Source organism: Bos mutus, chromosome 6, assembly GCF_027580195.1.
Source record: "Bos mutus isolate GX-2022 chromosome 6, NWIPB_WYAK_1.1, whole genome shotgun sequence".
In the NCBI taxonomy this organism is placed as follows: Eukaryota; Metazoa; Chordata; class Mammalia; order Artiodactyla; family Bovidae; genus Bos; species Bos mutus.
Genome location: NC_091622.1, coordinates 71,008,326 through 71,024,109, shown reverse-complemented (window position 1 = coordinate 71,024,109; position 15,784 = coordinate 71,008,326). Strand labels below are relative to the sequence as shown.

Sequence of the window (15,784 nt, the reverse complement as noted above, 5' to 3'; positions counted from 1 at the left end):
TTCCCCTCCGGCTCCCCTTCAGTGCTTCCAAAGAAAGGAACGGACATGCTTCGTTTTAATTCCATGATCCTCCATTCCAGAGACCCTAGGGCGAGGAGGGTGAAAGATGCGTGGTACCTTGAGTCAGAAACTCGTGCATGGGGTGCGGGGTGGGGCGGGTTGGGAGTGACGCGAGAAGGCCGGGGGCGGGAGGTGACGCGCGCGCGGGGACCTAGCCGCCTCGGCTCACGTGTCCGCGAGATTTAAAAGTTGGCAGCGCGTGGGGCGGTCGGTCTGGACGCGGAGCCGGGAGAACAGCGAGCCCGGGACGCAGAAGCTCGACTGGAGCACTGCTCGGAGTGCGCGGCAGGTGCAGCGCAGGGTCCCGGGATGCTGCGAGCCGCGAGCCGTCGCCCCGAGCCGCCCGCGGGCCATGTGGCCGCTGGGTCACCGCTCCTGCTGCTGCTACTGCTGTCCTGCTGCGCGGACGCCTGCGGAGGTAAGAGGACCCCGCGCCCCCTGGGACACCCGCGCCGCGTCCAGTCCAGTGCCTCTTCTCCCCGCTCCATTCCTCGATCTCTTATCTCCTTTTCTCGTCTTTACTCTTGGCGGGTGGGATTTGCCACCCCCTCGCGCCGCGGCGCTCGTGTCGCCACCCCAGGGCAGCCAGGGCGCACGTGTCTGTGGCCCGGCTCGAGCCTGGACCTGAGCCTGGGGGAAACTCCCAAGCCGGGCAGCCCCCTCAGACTCGGGATGTCCAGCCCGCATGATTTATGGGTAACGGGAGTTAAAATAGTGAAAATTAAAATGCTTTTCCTTTGATTACAATTACTGGAGGGTTGACAATAAAGCAAAACTAGAGTGGGTGTGATACTTCCCCTGCTAATGCGAGGTCAACTTGGAAAGTGCTGTTTTCTTGGTGAGTGAGCTCCCGTGGTGAGTTACTGTTCAGGTAACCCCGAGCAGTAACAGGCCCCTTTCTAGCAGTATGGAAAGGGAGAGCGTGGGCTCTGTGCCTCATAGGTCATTCCGCACCGGATCAGGAATACAGAGTTGGAGAAGCAAGTGTGCAAGCCCGCCTTTCCGTCACTGCTGCAGCTAAAGCCACTGAAGGCAGCTACGATTTGATAGTAACAAGGACTTCTGTGCCTCGCTTAGAGGAAGTGAAAGTGTTAGTTGCTCGGTCGTGTCCGACTCTTTGAGACCCCACGGACCGTAGCCCGCCAGGCTCCTCTGTCCTTGGGATTCTCTAGGCAAGAATACTGGAGTGGGTTGCCACTTTCTCCTCCAGGGGATCTTCCCGACCCAGGGATTGAACCTGGGTCTCCTGCATTGGCAGGCAGAATTCTTCACCATCTGAACCACCAGCGAAGCCGTGGCTTAGAGATAAAACGGGGGGAAAGCAAAAGCAAGGTCTGGAAGGGGTGTCCAAAGCTTCGGACTTGGGATAGAGTGGATATAACCAGTTCCAGTGGAAAAGATCACTTCCCTGCTCCCTTAAGGTTACCTTTCCAAGTAGCCTGAGGGGACCATCCCTCATCTGCCAGCTTTGAGCCAGGGCCCTCCTGGGCCAGCGGTAGCCCTACTAAGATCTTGAATTTTCTAGATCCGCAGCGGGTCCCCTTAGTTTCCCTCTACTCTCCTCTCAGTGGTGTAAGGGAGGGCTGTTTCATCATTGTCCGTAATGTTAGGACTTGAAGCCAGTAGTGTGGGAACCTTCCCTAACCTGTAGCCCAGCCCCCTATTAGAGATGGGGGAGCTGACACATCATTCTTTTCCTAATGGAGCTATTTTTATTGCTGTCCTCTCATTGTTTTTCCCCTTTCCTTGGGGCATTTGAGATTCAGAGAGGTGGGGACTTGTCGGCTTGAAAAGCAGGGTAATTTGGTTGTGAAATGTAAGCAGTAGAAGCTAGGAGACCTAAACCTTCTCCATCGCATATTCAGCAGTGATACAGCATGCCTTTTGCAAAGTCATGTTAATCTTTTTCCGTTTTAAATTTGTTATTGGTAAAATTAGGATGGTCACTTTTATCTACCTTATTCAGAAAGCAGATAATCATAGTTTAATTTTTTTCTCTGTGAAGCAAATATACTTTCCATGCATGTTAAGTACTATATGCTTGCAGTGAATTTTGCATCAGTGAGAGAGAACTTCTTTTAGCAGAGGGATACAGGGGAATTTTCAGGCTCCTGGTGATTGGGCAGAAACTATAGGAAGCAGCAGCCATTTTCTAAAAACAGCAAGTCTTGGGTGTTATTTCCACAAGAGGGTATCTGCTGGTTGACCAATCATCTCGTAAATATCCCCACTGTTTCTTAAGTTAAGGGATGAGATACCTCCTTCCCTACACAGAAATCCCCCTAGACTACCCTTTTGGGTCTTCTTTCCCCTTCAGACCTGCTGTTAATACTAAAATATTAATTTTATCTCTCTAAAAATGTGATGAGAAGGGAAGAGGGTGAATTTACCCTCATCTGATCTGCCATGGTGATCTGCTATATTCCTGAGCCCTGACAATAGCACTGGAGGGGAAGCTTGACATACATAAGCCAAGCTGGGAGATAATCCACGAAGGTTAATCATTATGCAAGGTGCAAGTGGATGTATCAAAAAACAACAAAGCAAATGCCACAAAGCCAGAGGGGGGAAAATCATGTCAATAGTGTAGCATCCTCGGCAAAAATGAGTTAGCAGAGATGCAAATGGCAATAAAAAGGTAAAGGGCCAGCCACAGAGTTGGTGGCTGGAAATAGTTTACCGTTCAAAGAACATTAAAATGAAGACAGAAATTTCCTAAAAGAGAGGTACCTTTGGATATCTGCAACAAACTATCTTTTTTTTTAATTTTTATTTTATTTTTAAACTTTACAATATTTATTGGTTCTGCCATGTATAGAAATGAATCCGCCACAGGCATACACGTGTTCCCCATCCTGAACCCTCCTCCCTCCTCCCTCCCCATACCATCCCTCTGGGTCGTCCCAGTGCACCAGCCCCAAGCATCCAGTATCATGCATCGAACCTGGACTGGCGACTCGTCTCATATATGATATTATACATATTTCAATACCATTCTCCCAAATCATCTCACCCTCTCCCTCTCCCACAGAGTCCAAAAGACTGTTCTATACATCAGTGTCTCTTTTGCTGTCTCGTATACAGGGTTATTGTTACCATCTTTCTAAATTCCATGTATATGCGTTAGTATACTGTATTGGTGTTTTTCTTTCTGGCTTACTTCACTCTGTATAATAGGCTCCAGTTTCATCCACCTCATTAGAACTGATTCAAATGTATTCTTTTTAATGGCTGAGTAATACTCCATTGTGTATATGTACCACAGCTTTCTTATCCATTCATCTGCTGATGGGCATCTAGGTTGCTTCCATGTCCTGGCTATTATAAACAGTGCTGCAATGAACATTGAGGTACATGTTTCTCTTTCCCTTCTGGTTTCCTCAGTGTGTATGCCCAGCAGTGGGATTGCTGGATCATAAGGCAGTTCTATTTCCAGTTTTTTAAGGAATCTCCACACTGTTCTCCATAGTGGCTGTACTAGTTTGCATTCCCACCAATAGTGTAAGAGGGTTCCCTTTTCTCCACACCCTCTCCAGCATTTATTGCTTGTAGACTTTTGGATCGAAGCCATTCTGATTGGTGTGAAATGGTACCTCATAGTGGTTTTGATTTGCATTTCTCTGATAATGAGTGATGTTGAGCATCTTTTCATGTGTTTGTTAGCCATCTGTATGTCTTCTTTGGAGAAATGTCTATTTAGTTCTTTGGCCCATTTTTTGATTGGGTCATTTATTTTTCTGGAGTTGAGCTGTAGGAGTTGCTTGTATATTTTTGAGATTAGTTGTTTGTCAGTTGCTTCATTTGCTATTATTTTCTCCCATTCTGAAGGCTGTCTTTTCACCTTGCTTATAGTTTCCTTTGTTGTACAGAAGCTTTTAAGTTTAATTAGGTCCCATTTGTTTATTTTTGCTTTTATTTCCAATATTCTGGGAGGTGGGTCATAGAGGATCCTGCTGTGATGTATGTCGGAGAGTGTTTTGCCTATGTTCTCCTCTAGGAGTTTTATAGTTTCTGGTCTTACGTTGAGATCTTTAATCCATTTTGAGTTTATTTTTGTGTATGGTGTTAGAAAGTGCTCTAGTTTCATTCTTTTACAAGTGGTTGACCAGTTTTCCCAGCACCACTTGTTAAAGAGATTGTCTTTAATCCATTGTATATTCTTGCCTCCTTTGTCAAAGATAAGGTGTCCATATGTGCGTGGATTTATCTCTGGGCTTTCTATTTTGTTCCATTGACCTATATTTCTGTCTTTGTGCCAGTACCATACTGTCTTGATGACTGTGGCTTTGTAGTAGAGCCTGAAGTCAGGCAGGTTGATTCCTCCAGTTCCATTCTTCTTTCTCAAGATAGCTTTGGCTATTCGAGGTTTTTTGTATTTCCATACAAATTGTGAAATTATTTGTTCTGCAACAAACTATCTTTTGACACGGCCTCTGACAAGAAGTGATGAAGTGCCCAAGACTGAATTAAGAAGTGTGTTTTCCTACTCATGAAATAGTTCTTGAAATTCAGTCAGCAGTAATGATTTATGACTTCCAAATCCTACACTAGCTAAGTACTAGCAATGAGAAAAGAAAATGGACACTGCTTTTAGAATAGCAGGATCTGCTTTTCTTTCTCTTACACATGGTGTATTTACAGATGCACAAGCTGTATAAATCCATATTATTTGCATTAGTTACATTGTTCAGTACAAAACTAAAGATTTCCCTTTACGAGATAGTGTTAAGTATAAATATCTTGAAACTGATCAAAAATAGTGCAGTTGTTAACACAACAGTGTAAATCAGCTGTGTGTGTGCCTGTGCACTTAGTTGTGTCCAACTCTTGGTGACCCCATGGACCCCATGGACCCCATGGACTGTAGCCCACCAGGCTCCTGTCTATGGAATTTTCCAGGCAGGAAAACTGGAGTGGGTTGCCATTTCCTACTCCAGGGGATCTTTTGGACCCAGGGATCAAACTCAACATTGGCAGGCAGATTCTTTACCACTGTGCCACCTGGGAAGCTCTACTCTTAATAAAAGCCCTACTTTTAATAAAAATTAAAAGCAAAAAAAAAAAATCCATTGCCGTTTTTAGAATATAGAAGAGAGTGGCACTGTCCTGACAGTATTTGGGAAGGTCTCTAGCACTACTATTTGCTAGTGTAAAGCCCACATCCTGGGTATGTTGAGAGGAAAAGCACAACTTTAGTTAACAAATAGACAAAGGGGACATTTTTTCCTCTTATGTTTGGATTCAGTCATAGGATATTAATGCTTTTCTACAAATTATAGGTAAACATTTAAAAATTCTGGTTTCTCTAACCTTTCTACCCTGAGACTGTGTTTATGTGTTTTGTGTAAGAGCCACAAAGTATCCCTTTTTTTTATATATAAATACTTGGGACTAAGTTAGACAGTGGCAGTTTTGGTGTGGCCTGGGCCAGCTTGGGGACATGGAAGGAGACAAAGTCTCGAAGGTCTTGGTAAGGCTGTAGGGAGGGGGTGTTTCCACTTTTACTGGAGGGTGGAGGATAGTCAAGCAAAGAAAGAATATGAAATTGTCTTCTTTAAACAGAAATGCCCTGTCAAAAAGAGATTAACCCTGGTATGATGAGTGGAGAAATCAAAAGAACAGGCAGGTGAAGATTGCATCCAACAAGTGAAATTCCTTGTGTATTTCCTTGCATCATACTTGACTCTGGTTCTCTTCAATCAAATACTGCTCTCTGCCTTTATCCCCCTTACTTTTACCTTCCTATTTTTCAAAGCTGTGTACGCCTAGTAACAATAGGTGAGTAATGCATTCGAGCTGTAAGGAATAGTCCGATGGCCTGTTAGATTTCTTTCATGAGAATATTTATATCCCTCTTTTGGAATTATTCAGACTTGTTAAAAACCTTAGACCTGAAACGTTTCTTTGAGCTGCCTAGTTCTGTCAAATAAGAGGCATCCTCTGTTTCTTTCTGCAATGCAGTGCTCACTGCCTCTGGCTGTTCACTGTTATCCATGGACTAGCCGCATCAGTTTATCACCAGGAAGCTTGCTAGAAATGCAGACTCTTGGACCTGTACCCAAATCACTGAATCAGAATCTCATTTAGTCAGATCACCAGATGTTTTGTATAAAAATTTGAGAAGCACAGCTTTATCCGTTTCTGAAAACAGAATCAACTTAGAGTAACAGTCACCAGACAATAATGTCTTTGAGATATACCTTTGGGCTAGGATAAGAAATATATAATTGAGAAGTGTGTAAGATTGTTTGTGTACTAGAATAGCTGTCCCATGAAAGGGGATTCAAATAAATGAACTCTTGACTATGGACTACATGATACATGTAAGTTACTTCTAATGCTGGGTACAGAAAATGTAGTTAAATACTGTTACTTTTATTAGAACTTAGCTTCAATAACAGTATAAATTTGAGTGAACTCAAAGCAAGACTTGACTGAAAAGTGGTAGAATTAGGGGGAAAAAATCTGTTAGGATTTGGAATCAGTCATACCTGGTTTGAGGGCTTCCCAGGTGGCTCAAGTGGTAAAGAATCTGCCTGCCAGTGCAGGAGCCAGAGGAGACCCAGGTTGGATCCCTGGGTTGGAAAGATCCTCTAGAGGAGGAAATGACAACTCACTCCAGTATTCTTGCCTGAGAAATCCCATGTGCAGAGGACCTTGGCGGGCTACAGTCCATCGGGTCACGAAAAGTCAGACATGACTGAGCCTGCACGGAGACCTGATTTGAAATCTGCTTCTGCTACGTATGTATTTTGGTGACCTGAGACAAATTATTTAATCTTTCCTTCCTTCAGTTTCCTCATCTTAAAATGGGAATAAAGAGAATAGCTACCTTAAAAGGTTGGTTTAAAGGTTTAAGGACATGACAGGTTTTAATGCTCAACATAGTGCCTGTGGATTCCCTGGTGGCTCAAATGGTAAAGAATCCACCTGCAATGCATGAGACCCAGGTTCTGCCCCTGGATTGGGAGGATCCCCTGAAGAAGGGAATGACAACGCACTCCAGAATTCTTGCCTGGAGAATTCCATGGACAGAGGAGCCTGGTGGGTTACAGTCCATGGAGTTGCAGAGTCAGGCATGACTGAGAGACTAATACTTTCATTTTCACAAAAGGGTATTTTCTTAATTTTAGTAAGAATAAATATATATAATAAACAATAATTACATTTAATATTTATAATTTATATAGCATGAATTAGAAAATTAAACCTGTGAAGAAAATATTACTTTAGAGGCTATAAGCTAGTTAACATTTTATTTCAACAATAATTAAGGCCTTAACAAGTAATTCTTTTTTTTTAAAGATCTTTACTGAGATACAGTTTATGTACCATAAAATTTATCTGTTTTAATTATGTAACTCAGTGATTTTTAAGTGGACTTAAATAGTTGGGCAGCCATTTGCCTATTCATGTTTCCTTTTTTTCTATTGATTTGAAGGAGTTCTATCCTATAAGGATATCTGCCATCACCTTTTATTAAATATGTTTCATACATTTTGAGAGTTTTTGTCTTTTAAATTAATTTGTGATTTATGGAATAAATAAGTTTTCATGAAGGTGGTCAAAAGGTACAAACTTCAGTTATAATAAAGTGTTAGTCACTCAATTGTGTCTGACTCTTTGCGACCCCACCAGGCTCCTCTGTCCATGGAATTCTCCAGGCAAGACTACTGGAGAGGGTAGCCATTCCCTTTTCCAAGGGATGTTCCCAACCCAGGGATTGAACCCTGATCTTCTGCACTGTGGGCAGATTCTTTAACATCTGAGCTACCAGGGAAGCCCCACTAGTTACAGCAAGTACTAGTGATTTACATACAAATAAACGTAAAGTTGTGTTTAACATTGTATTCATGCATTTACATGGATTTTATGTGATACTTCGTCATCTGAGTTCTCTTTCATGATCACATTAGGAATACCCTGGAGGCATTGTCTTACTTGAAAAATGTTATTTCAATTGGTTGAACATCATTCTTTATACTATTTAGGTCAAACAAGGGCCAACACTAAACCCAAACTAAAAAAAAGTATGTGTCTGTAATAAATTTTTCTTCCTGCATTATCATACATAGTGGCATAAGTGACTCTTTAAGCATTCTGAATAAGTAGAATGGATTTCTTACTTTTTTATGCTCTGTTTTACAAAACTTTTAGTAATTTTACTTCTCCTTAACAAACGAAGTATTGATTCATCTCTACCAAAAAGAAGAGAGAGAGAAAGAAAAGAAAGAGTGTGCAGCTATCACAACAATACAATTTTCCATCGCCCCCCAAAGATCTGTTATGTCCATTTGCAGTCAGTCCCCATTCCTATCCTCAGCCCTAAGCAGCCAGTAATCTAGCACTATAGATTTGCCTTCTCTGGATGTTCCATATTAATGGATTCATACATTTATATGTATGAATATAATCTTTTGCATTTGCTTATTTGATTTAGCACAATCTGTTTGAGATTCAATACTGTTACAGCATATGTCAATAGTTCATTCCTTTTTATGGACCACAATTTTCCATTGTATGGATGTACTACATTTTGTTAATTCATTAGGTAATGGATATTTGGAGTGTTTATACTTCGGGGCTATTATGAATAATGCTACTATGCATGTTCATGTACAAGTTTTTGTGTGGACATATAAGTCTTTCACTCTTGAGAGTAATATCTTTGTAATGTTATTAAAGTTTGTTTAATAATTATGTCTCCTTGGTTGCTAGTGGTTTAGTTGCTAAGTCATGTCCAACTCTTTTGGGACCCCATGGACTATAGCCCTCCAGGCTCTTCTGTCCATGGGATTTCCCAAGCAAGAATACTGGAGTGGATTACTATTTCCTTCTCCAGAGGATCTTCCCCACTCAGGGATTGAACCCCAGTCTCCTGTATTGCAGGGGGATCTTTACCAACTGAACCACCAGGGAATCCTTATACTAAGTCAAATCCGGAGATACCTAATTGAACTAGGAGAAAAATGATATACAGTGAAAAATGAGAAATATCATCCCAAAATGAATTATATATAATGTTTAGTTTTAGGAGAAATATTGTAACATTAACTTGTGAATATAACTTTATTTTTAGGTGCTCCAGTATTGCCTCAAGTATTACAGCCTGAACAAGAATTACAGTTGTGGAAACAGGTAAAGAATTATCATTACACAAATTAGTGAAAATTTACCCTTTTAAAAATTATCATCGTAAAGTGAAATAATGTAATTGAGCTTTGTGATTTTAGCAACATTCTGAATTCATAATTTTTTGTATTAAATGAAAGAAAGAAAGATGAAAAGAAACCAAAAATACTGTAAATGGTGAAGATGGCAGAAATAAATCCTAATAATAGAATAATGAGAATAAATATGAATGTGCTAAAATACACCACTTAAAAGAGATTATCAGACCAGATGTTAAAAACAGATTAAGCAATATGGCCTAAGTAAAAGTCACACTTGAAGTAGAAAACAAAAAGTGGTTGAGAATGGAAAATGACACACCAAGTAAATATGAACTGCACAAAAATTGGAGTGGCAGTCTTAACATCTGATGAAATAGAATTCAAGTACATGAACCATTTTAACAGATAAATATATGTTGATAAAAGAGCAACAGAGTGAAAAGATACAACCATCATTAATATGTATTAACAGAAGTGAAAGTGAAAGTGACCCCATGGACCATACAGTCCATGGAATTCTCCAGGTCAAAATGCTGGAATGGGTAGCCTTTTCCTTCTCCAGGGGATCTTCCCAACCCAGGATCGAACCAGGGTATCCTGCATTGCAGATAGATTCTTTACCAACTGAGCTATCAGGGAAGCCCGTATTAACAGAAGAATCTCCAAACTTATTTAAGAATTGATAGAAATTCAGGGAAAAATAGATAAATGAACATTTGTAGTTGGAAATTTTAATATACCTCTCTCAAAACTGATACTTAAAGCAAATAGCACACAAGTAGATATGTCAAAGACCTAACAATACAATTCATAAATTTGAGCTATTAGAAATATTTTTAAAAACATGTACTAAATAGTATACACATTCTTTTTGAATATAATTGGGGCATTTAAAAATGTAGACTGTATCTTAGAAGACAAGAAAGTTTCCATAAGTTAGAAAGGATCCATTTAAAATGTTTTCCAATTATAATGCAATAAAGTTAGGAACTATTAACAAAGGTATAACTTAAATATCCCATTTGCTTGGAAAATATATGGCATTGGTAAATAGCTCTATGTTGAGAAGAATGATATAGAAACATTATAGGTCAAAGTTTGTATGCTACAGCTAAAACAGTAGCTAGAAAGAAACTTTAACTTCATATATATTTTTCATGACAAGAAAATTTAAAAACAAATATGCTTAGCATTCAGCTAAAAAATGAGGGGAAAGAACAACAGGGAAAATTCAAATAAACAGGAATGAAGTAAATAATAAAAATAAGGGCAGAAATAGATTTTTAAGAGAGAGAGAAGGAGAATGACAATACTAACAAAAGCATATATTTATTGTTTCAGAATGTTAATAAGCACTTGCAGTGCTGATTTTAAAAAGGCAGAGGGAAAGATAAAGATAAAAAAGGACAAAGACTGAAAAAGAGTAGATCATCAACAAAAATAGAGATTTTATAAATATTTTAAATAAGTATTATAGGCAATTGACTGGTGAAATTTGTACAACTCTATAAATAACACTAAAAACAGTGTATTGAACTGTACACTTTAAATGGATGAGTTGTATGAAGTGTAAATTGTGTCTCAATAAGCTCTTACCCCTCCCCCTAAGTATTATGGACAGCTATATGGTGATAATTTTGAAAACATAGATGAAATGGATAAATTCCTAGAAACAATACCTTATGCCCAAAAGATGCAACATTAATACATTAAGTACTGAAGAAATAATTTCTTCTTTCCTTGTAAAGTGAAAGTGTTAGTTGCTCAGTTGTGTCTGACTCTGTGACCCTATGGACTGTAGCCCACCAAGCTCCTCTGTCCATGGAATTCTCCAGGCAAGAATACTGGAGTGGGTTGCCATTTCCTTCTCCAGGGGATCTTCCCGACCCAGCAATCAAACCCAGGTCACCTGCATTGCAGGCAAACTCTTTACCACCTGAACCACCAGGAAAGCCCTCTTCCAATCGATGGCCAGAGTCCTCCAGTACTATGTTTACATACAGTAAATGCAGCTAAAGGGTCTCCGTAAAGTATAAGTTTCCTCTAGAATTCTGTTATATAATGTTCACCTACTTAAGGAATTTCTCTTCTCCTTTCTTAAGAGTTTTGTTAATCCTAAATAAAATGTCAACTTAATCAAATATTTCACCTGCACCAACACTGAGATACAGAGAAGGCAATGGTACCCCACTCCAGGACTCTTGCCTGGAAAATCCCATGGACGGAGGAGCCTGGTGGGCTGCAGTCCATGGGGTCACTGAGGGTTGGACATGACTGAGTGACTTCACTTTCACTTTTCACTTTCATGCATTGAAGGAAATGGCAGCCCACTCCAGTGTTCTTGCCTGGAGAATCCCAGGGACGGGGGAGCCTGGTGGGCTGCTGTCTATGGGGTCATACAGAGTCGGACACGACTGAAGTGACTTAGCAGCAGCAGCAGCAACACTGAGATAAGCAACATGCCTGTCAACCACCAATTGGCACTTGCTGTGGGTGCTTGCCATCTACCTTTACAAGGATTAAATCGTGTGCAGCTGCAGCTGTTGACCTTAAACACTTCCTGAAAAAGTTCAGGGTGGAGAGCAGAAATGAGGCACTCTGTGCTTCGGGAAACTGGCAGGACAAGTCTTCAGATAGTTAGATATTCTCAGGAACTGGTTTTATGATCTGAATTTTTATATCTCCTCTTCTCTAGAAAAGCACTAAAACCCTTCATGATGACAATTGTTTCTCATGACTAGCAGAAGCTTCAAAAGACCAGCAGAAACTCTCCTCAAAAAACTATGCACTTGATTGCATGTACTCTCCTTTTACCAAAATCACATATAAATTGTCCTTTCCCAGTACCTCTTTGGAGCTGTTTCTCAGAGCTAACTGGGGTGCTGTCTCCCAGGCTACAGTCCTCATACTGCCCCAAATAAAACTTGCAGCTTTCACTTTGTGCGTTTTTTTTAAGTTGACGTGCCTTTTCTCCTTTAATCTATAATCGTGATGAATTACATAAACGAATTTCTCATTGAAGCTATTAGAGCTAGGATGAGAATTCAGCAGAGTTTTGGATATAATACCAATATACAAGAATCACTAACATTTCTTTTCACTAAGAAAAAGTAATATGAAAATACTACATCATTCACAATGGCAACAAAAACTATAAGTATTTAGGAATTAACCAAAAATACACAATAGCTTATATGAAAAAATCAAATTTTAATAAAGGAATTAGAAGATAATGCAAATATTTGGAGAGGCACTCTTTGCTGTTGGATGGAAAAATTAATTTAATGTAAGAAAAATATTGATTCTCCCCAAATAGTTGATGTAAATTCCATAAAATCAATGTAACCCCAATCAGAATTCCACTTAACTTTTGCTTGGAAAGTTAATAAATTTAACCTACAATTGATACAGAAAAATAAAGGTCTGCCAGTAGCTAAGGAACTTTCCCTACCAGATATCAAAAAATATTATATAAAACTGTACTAATAAAAAAGGCATAATGAGAGTGTAAGAACAGACAAACGAACTGGTGGAACTGAGACTAAAGCTTGGAGAGTTTAGCTGACATTGTCAGTATGCTGTCATTGTCCTTTGTCATTCACCATTCAAGCACACTCAAGACTTACTATTCTAACTGCAATCACCTGTGACTCTGCCTCTTTGACCTGTGCTCAGGACAGACCAGAAGTGCCTGGAACCAAATGCCTCCAGCACTGAAAACAGCCATCTGGAAAGCCACCCAGATATCCCCATGCTCTAGAATATCCCTCTCCTGGGTATGCAGCCCAAATATATTCTACAGAACCGTATATGGGGACAGATACAAGGAGGTAATGGGGTGGGGGGGCAGCGTGGAGGGGACAGGCTATCCATCACGGGGAAGTAGGTAGGCAACATGAGTTGGAGGAACATTATAAAGGACTCTGTGGTAGTTAGGAGCAACACACTAGAGGTATCCAGGAACAGAGAGTGATCTTATAGTATTAGGGAAAAAAAAGTAAGAGAATATTATACACACACACCAAACAACAGTACAGATTTTATAAGAACATACACAAAGGAAGGATACACATCAAATACATTAGAAGAGTGGCCTTTGGGAGGATGGAATGAGAGTAGGCAGGGGATAGAAGAATAAATAAATAAAGCATGTCCAGTGGTGATGGCAAGCTATAAAGTGAGAACACCTTTTATACCTAAGCCACCTCTAACAAAATTCATGATGGAAAAGATTGATGGTAAGGACCGAGCACTGAAGAGTCTTAAATAGCATAGAAACTCATAAAATCTCTTTCAAAAGTTTCTGCCTTGGTATATCATGATATATGCTTGTTGTTGTTTAGTTGCTAAGTCGTGTCTGACTCTTTTGTGATCCCACAGACTATAGCCCACCAGGCTCCTCTGTCCCTGGGATTTCCTAGGCAGGAATACTAGAGTGGGTTGCCATTTCCTTCTCCAGGGGATCTTCCCTACCCAGGAATGGAATCCAAGTCTCCTGCATTGGCAGGCAGATTCTTTACCACTGAGCCACCAGGGAATCCCCAATAATACATGCTAGAAATATATTAATAAGGTGACAAATTAGATAATAGATATTAATGTAGAATATAAAAACATGTATTTTAGCTTGAAATTATATTTCTGTGAAAAATCTTTGAAAAAAACTTTTAGATGATAATGCTGGGGGCAAAATCAAATGGAGTTGTAAAACCACTATAAATTCTTTTATAAAAAATATTTTAAAAAAGTGTTTAGAACATATAGTTAAGCTTTCTACCAGAGGTTTTCAAAATTCCAAAGCTATTCAGACACTAGAAACACATACTTTTCAAACCAAATACAGAGACCTAACCATTTTCAAAGGGATTAATCAATGGACTCCACAGAATTCTCAGAAGCAATTAGTGGTACTTAAAACCATCAGGGCCATAAACTGAGTAAAATGAACAAGTGTTTACCCAAAGAGAAAGACAGCAGGCAGTACAGCTCTGCCTTTTAAAGAAAGGAGTACAAAGACCGAAAAGCTTTGCAATTATCTACTAATTTGATTAACTGGAGTTTTTTCTTATTCTGATGTTTTTATTCAAGCAATATTGATGCACTGATTAGTGAACCCTGAGTTTCAAGGGTCTTTGGACTTGACTACTTCACACAGATGGGCTGCCTGGGCTGGGGGTGGACAGCTCTCTCTTAAGCAAATAACATATTCAGATACCTAAACATCACTATTTGGGGGAGGGACTACTTCCTCCTTAGTGAACCCTCAGTTTCAAGGGTCTTTGGATTTGACTACTTCACACAGATGGGCTGCCTGGGCTAGGGGTGGACAGCTCTCTCTTGAGCAAATAACATATTCAAATACCTAAACATCACTATTTGGGGGAGGGACTACTTCCTCCTACCCTACTAAGGCAAACTTAATCGCATTTGGGGATGATACACTAAGCATTTGGAGAAGGCAATGGCACCCCACTTCAGTACTCTTGCCTGGATATCCCATGGACGGAGGAGCCTGGTAGGCTGCAGTCCATGGGGTCGCTAAGAGTCGGACATGACTGAGTGACTTCATTAAGTGACTTCACTTTCACTTTCACTTACACTAAGCATTGGTCACAATTCAAAGCTTTTAAGCTTAAAAACTCTTTTGGTTTTCCTCTCTCAATTGACTTCTTTTTCAATACAATTTAATTAAAGAATATTTATTGATCACTTATTTGAGCATGTTAAATAGCCCCTGACCTCAAGAAGTTTACCGTGTGTGTGTGTGTGTGTGTGTGTGTGTGTGTGTGAGAGAGAGAGAGAGAGAGAGAGAGAGAGAGAGAAAGAGAGAAAGAGAGATTCTGAAGAAATCTTCAGAAGAGGGAGCAGGTGACTGGCCACAAGGGACAAATAGAATAAAACAATTTTCCCAATACAAGTTTTGTGAACATAAAAAGGAGACACAAACATATGCTTTTCTGTAATACTATATGTTACCACATATACTTTTGTTATTCTCTAAGTTAGAGAATCGGATATTTTAGTTCATGTTTTAGTTTACTTCATGTTTATTAGAAACAATAAGGAGCTTGAGAAATTATGATTGAAGGATATAATTATCCTCCCTTCAGTTTAGTGTGAGAAATTAAATTCAACAAACAATTCTAGAATTAAAAGGAGACCCCTGAGATGTTATGTCATAAATAGGACCCAACCTAAATCATCTCAGACAGACAAGAATCAGTCCTATTTTTTCCAGTCCCATTTTAAAAGGCCACTAAACCACTCTTATGGCAGAAAGTGAAGAGGAACTAAAAAGCCTCTTGATGAAAGTAAAAGAGGAGAGTGAAAAAGTTGGCTTAAAGCTCAACATTCAGAAAACTAAGATCATGGCATCTGGTCCTACCACTTCATGGGAAATAGATGGGGAAACAGTGGAAACAGTGGCTGACTTTATTTTTTGGAGCTCCAAAATCACTGCAGATGGTGATTGCACCCATGAAATTAAAAGATGCTTACTCCTTGGAAGGAAAGTTATGACCAATCTAGATAGCATATTAAAAAGCAGAGAC

General features: G+C 39.9%; 1 protein-coding gene across 2 annotated transcripts in view; it reads left to right on the top strand.

The window, feature by feature from the left end:
- Window positions 1-284: 284 nt before the first annotated feature.
- Window positions 285-15,784, top strand: part of NMU (neuromedin U) — a 33,381-nt gene continuing 17,881 nt past the window's right edge. For both annotated transcript variants that reach the window (XM_070372943.1, XM_005899051.2), the window contains exons 1-2: window positions 285-478; window positions 9,140-9,198. In XM_070372943.1, the coding sequence (XP_070229044.1) occupies window positions 370-478; window positions 9,140-9,198 (168 nt within the window). In that variant the 5' untranslated portion in view covers window positions 285-369. The remainder of the gene's footprint in view (window positions 479-9,139; window positions 9,199-15,784) is intronic.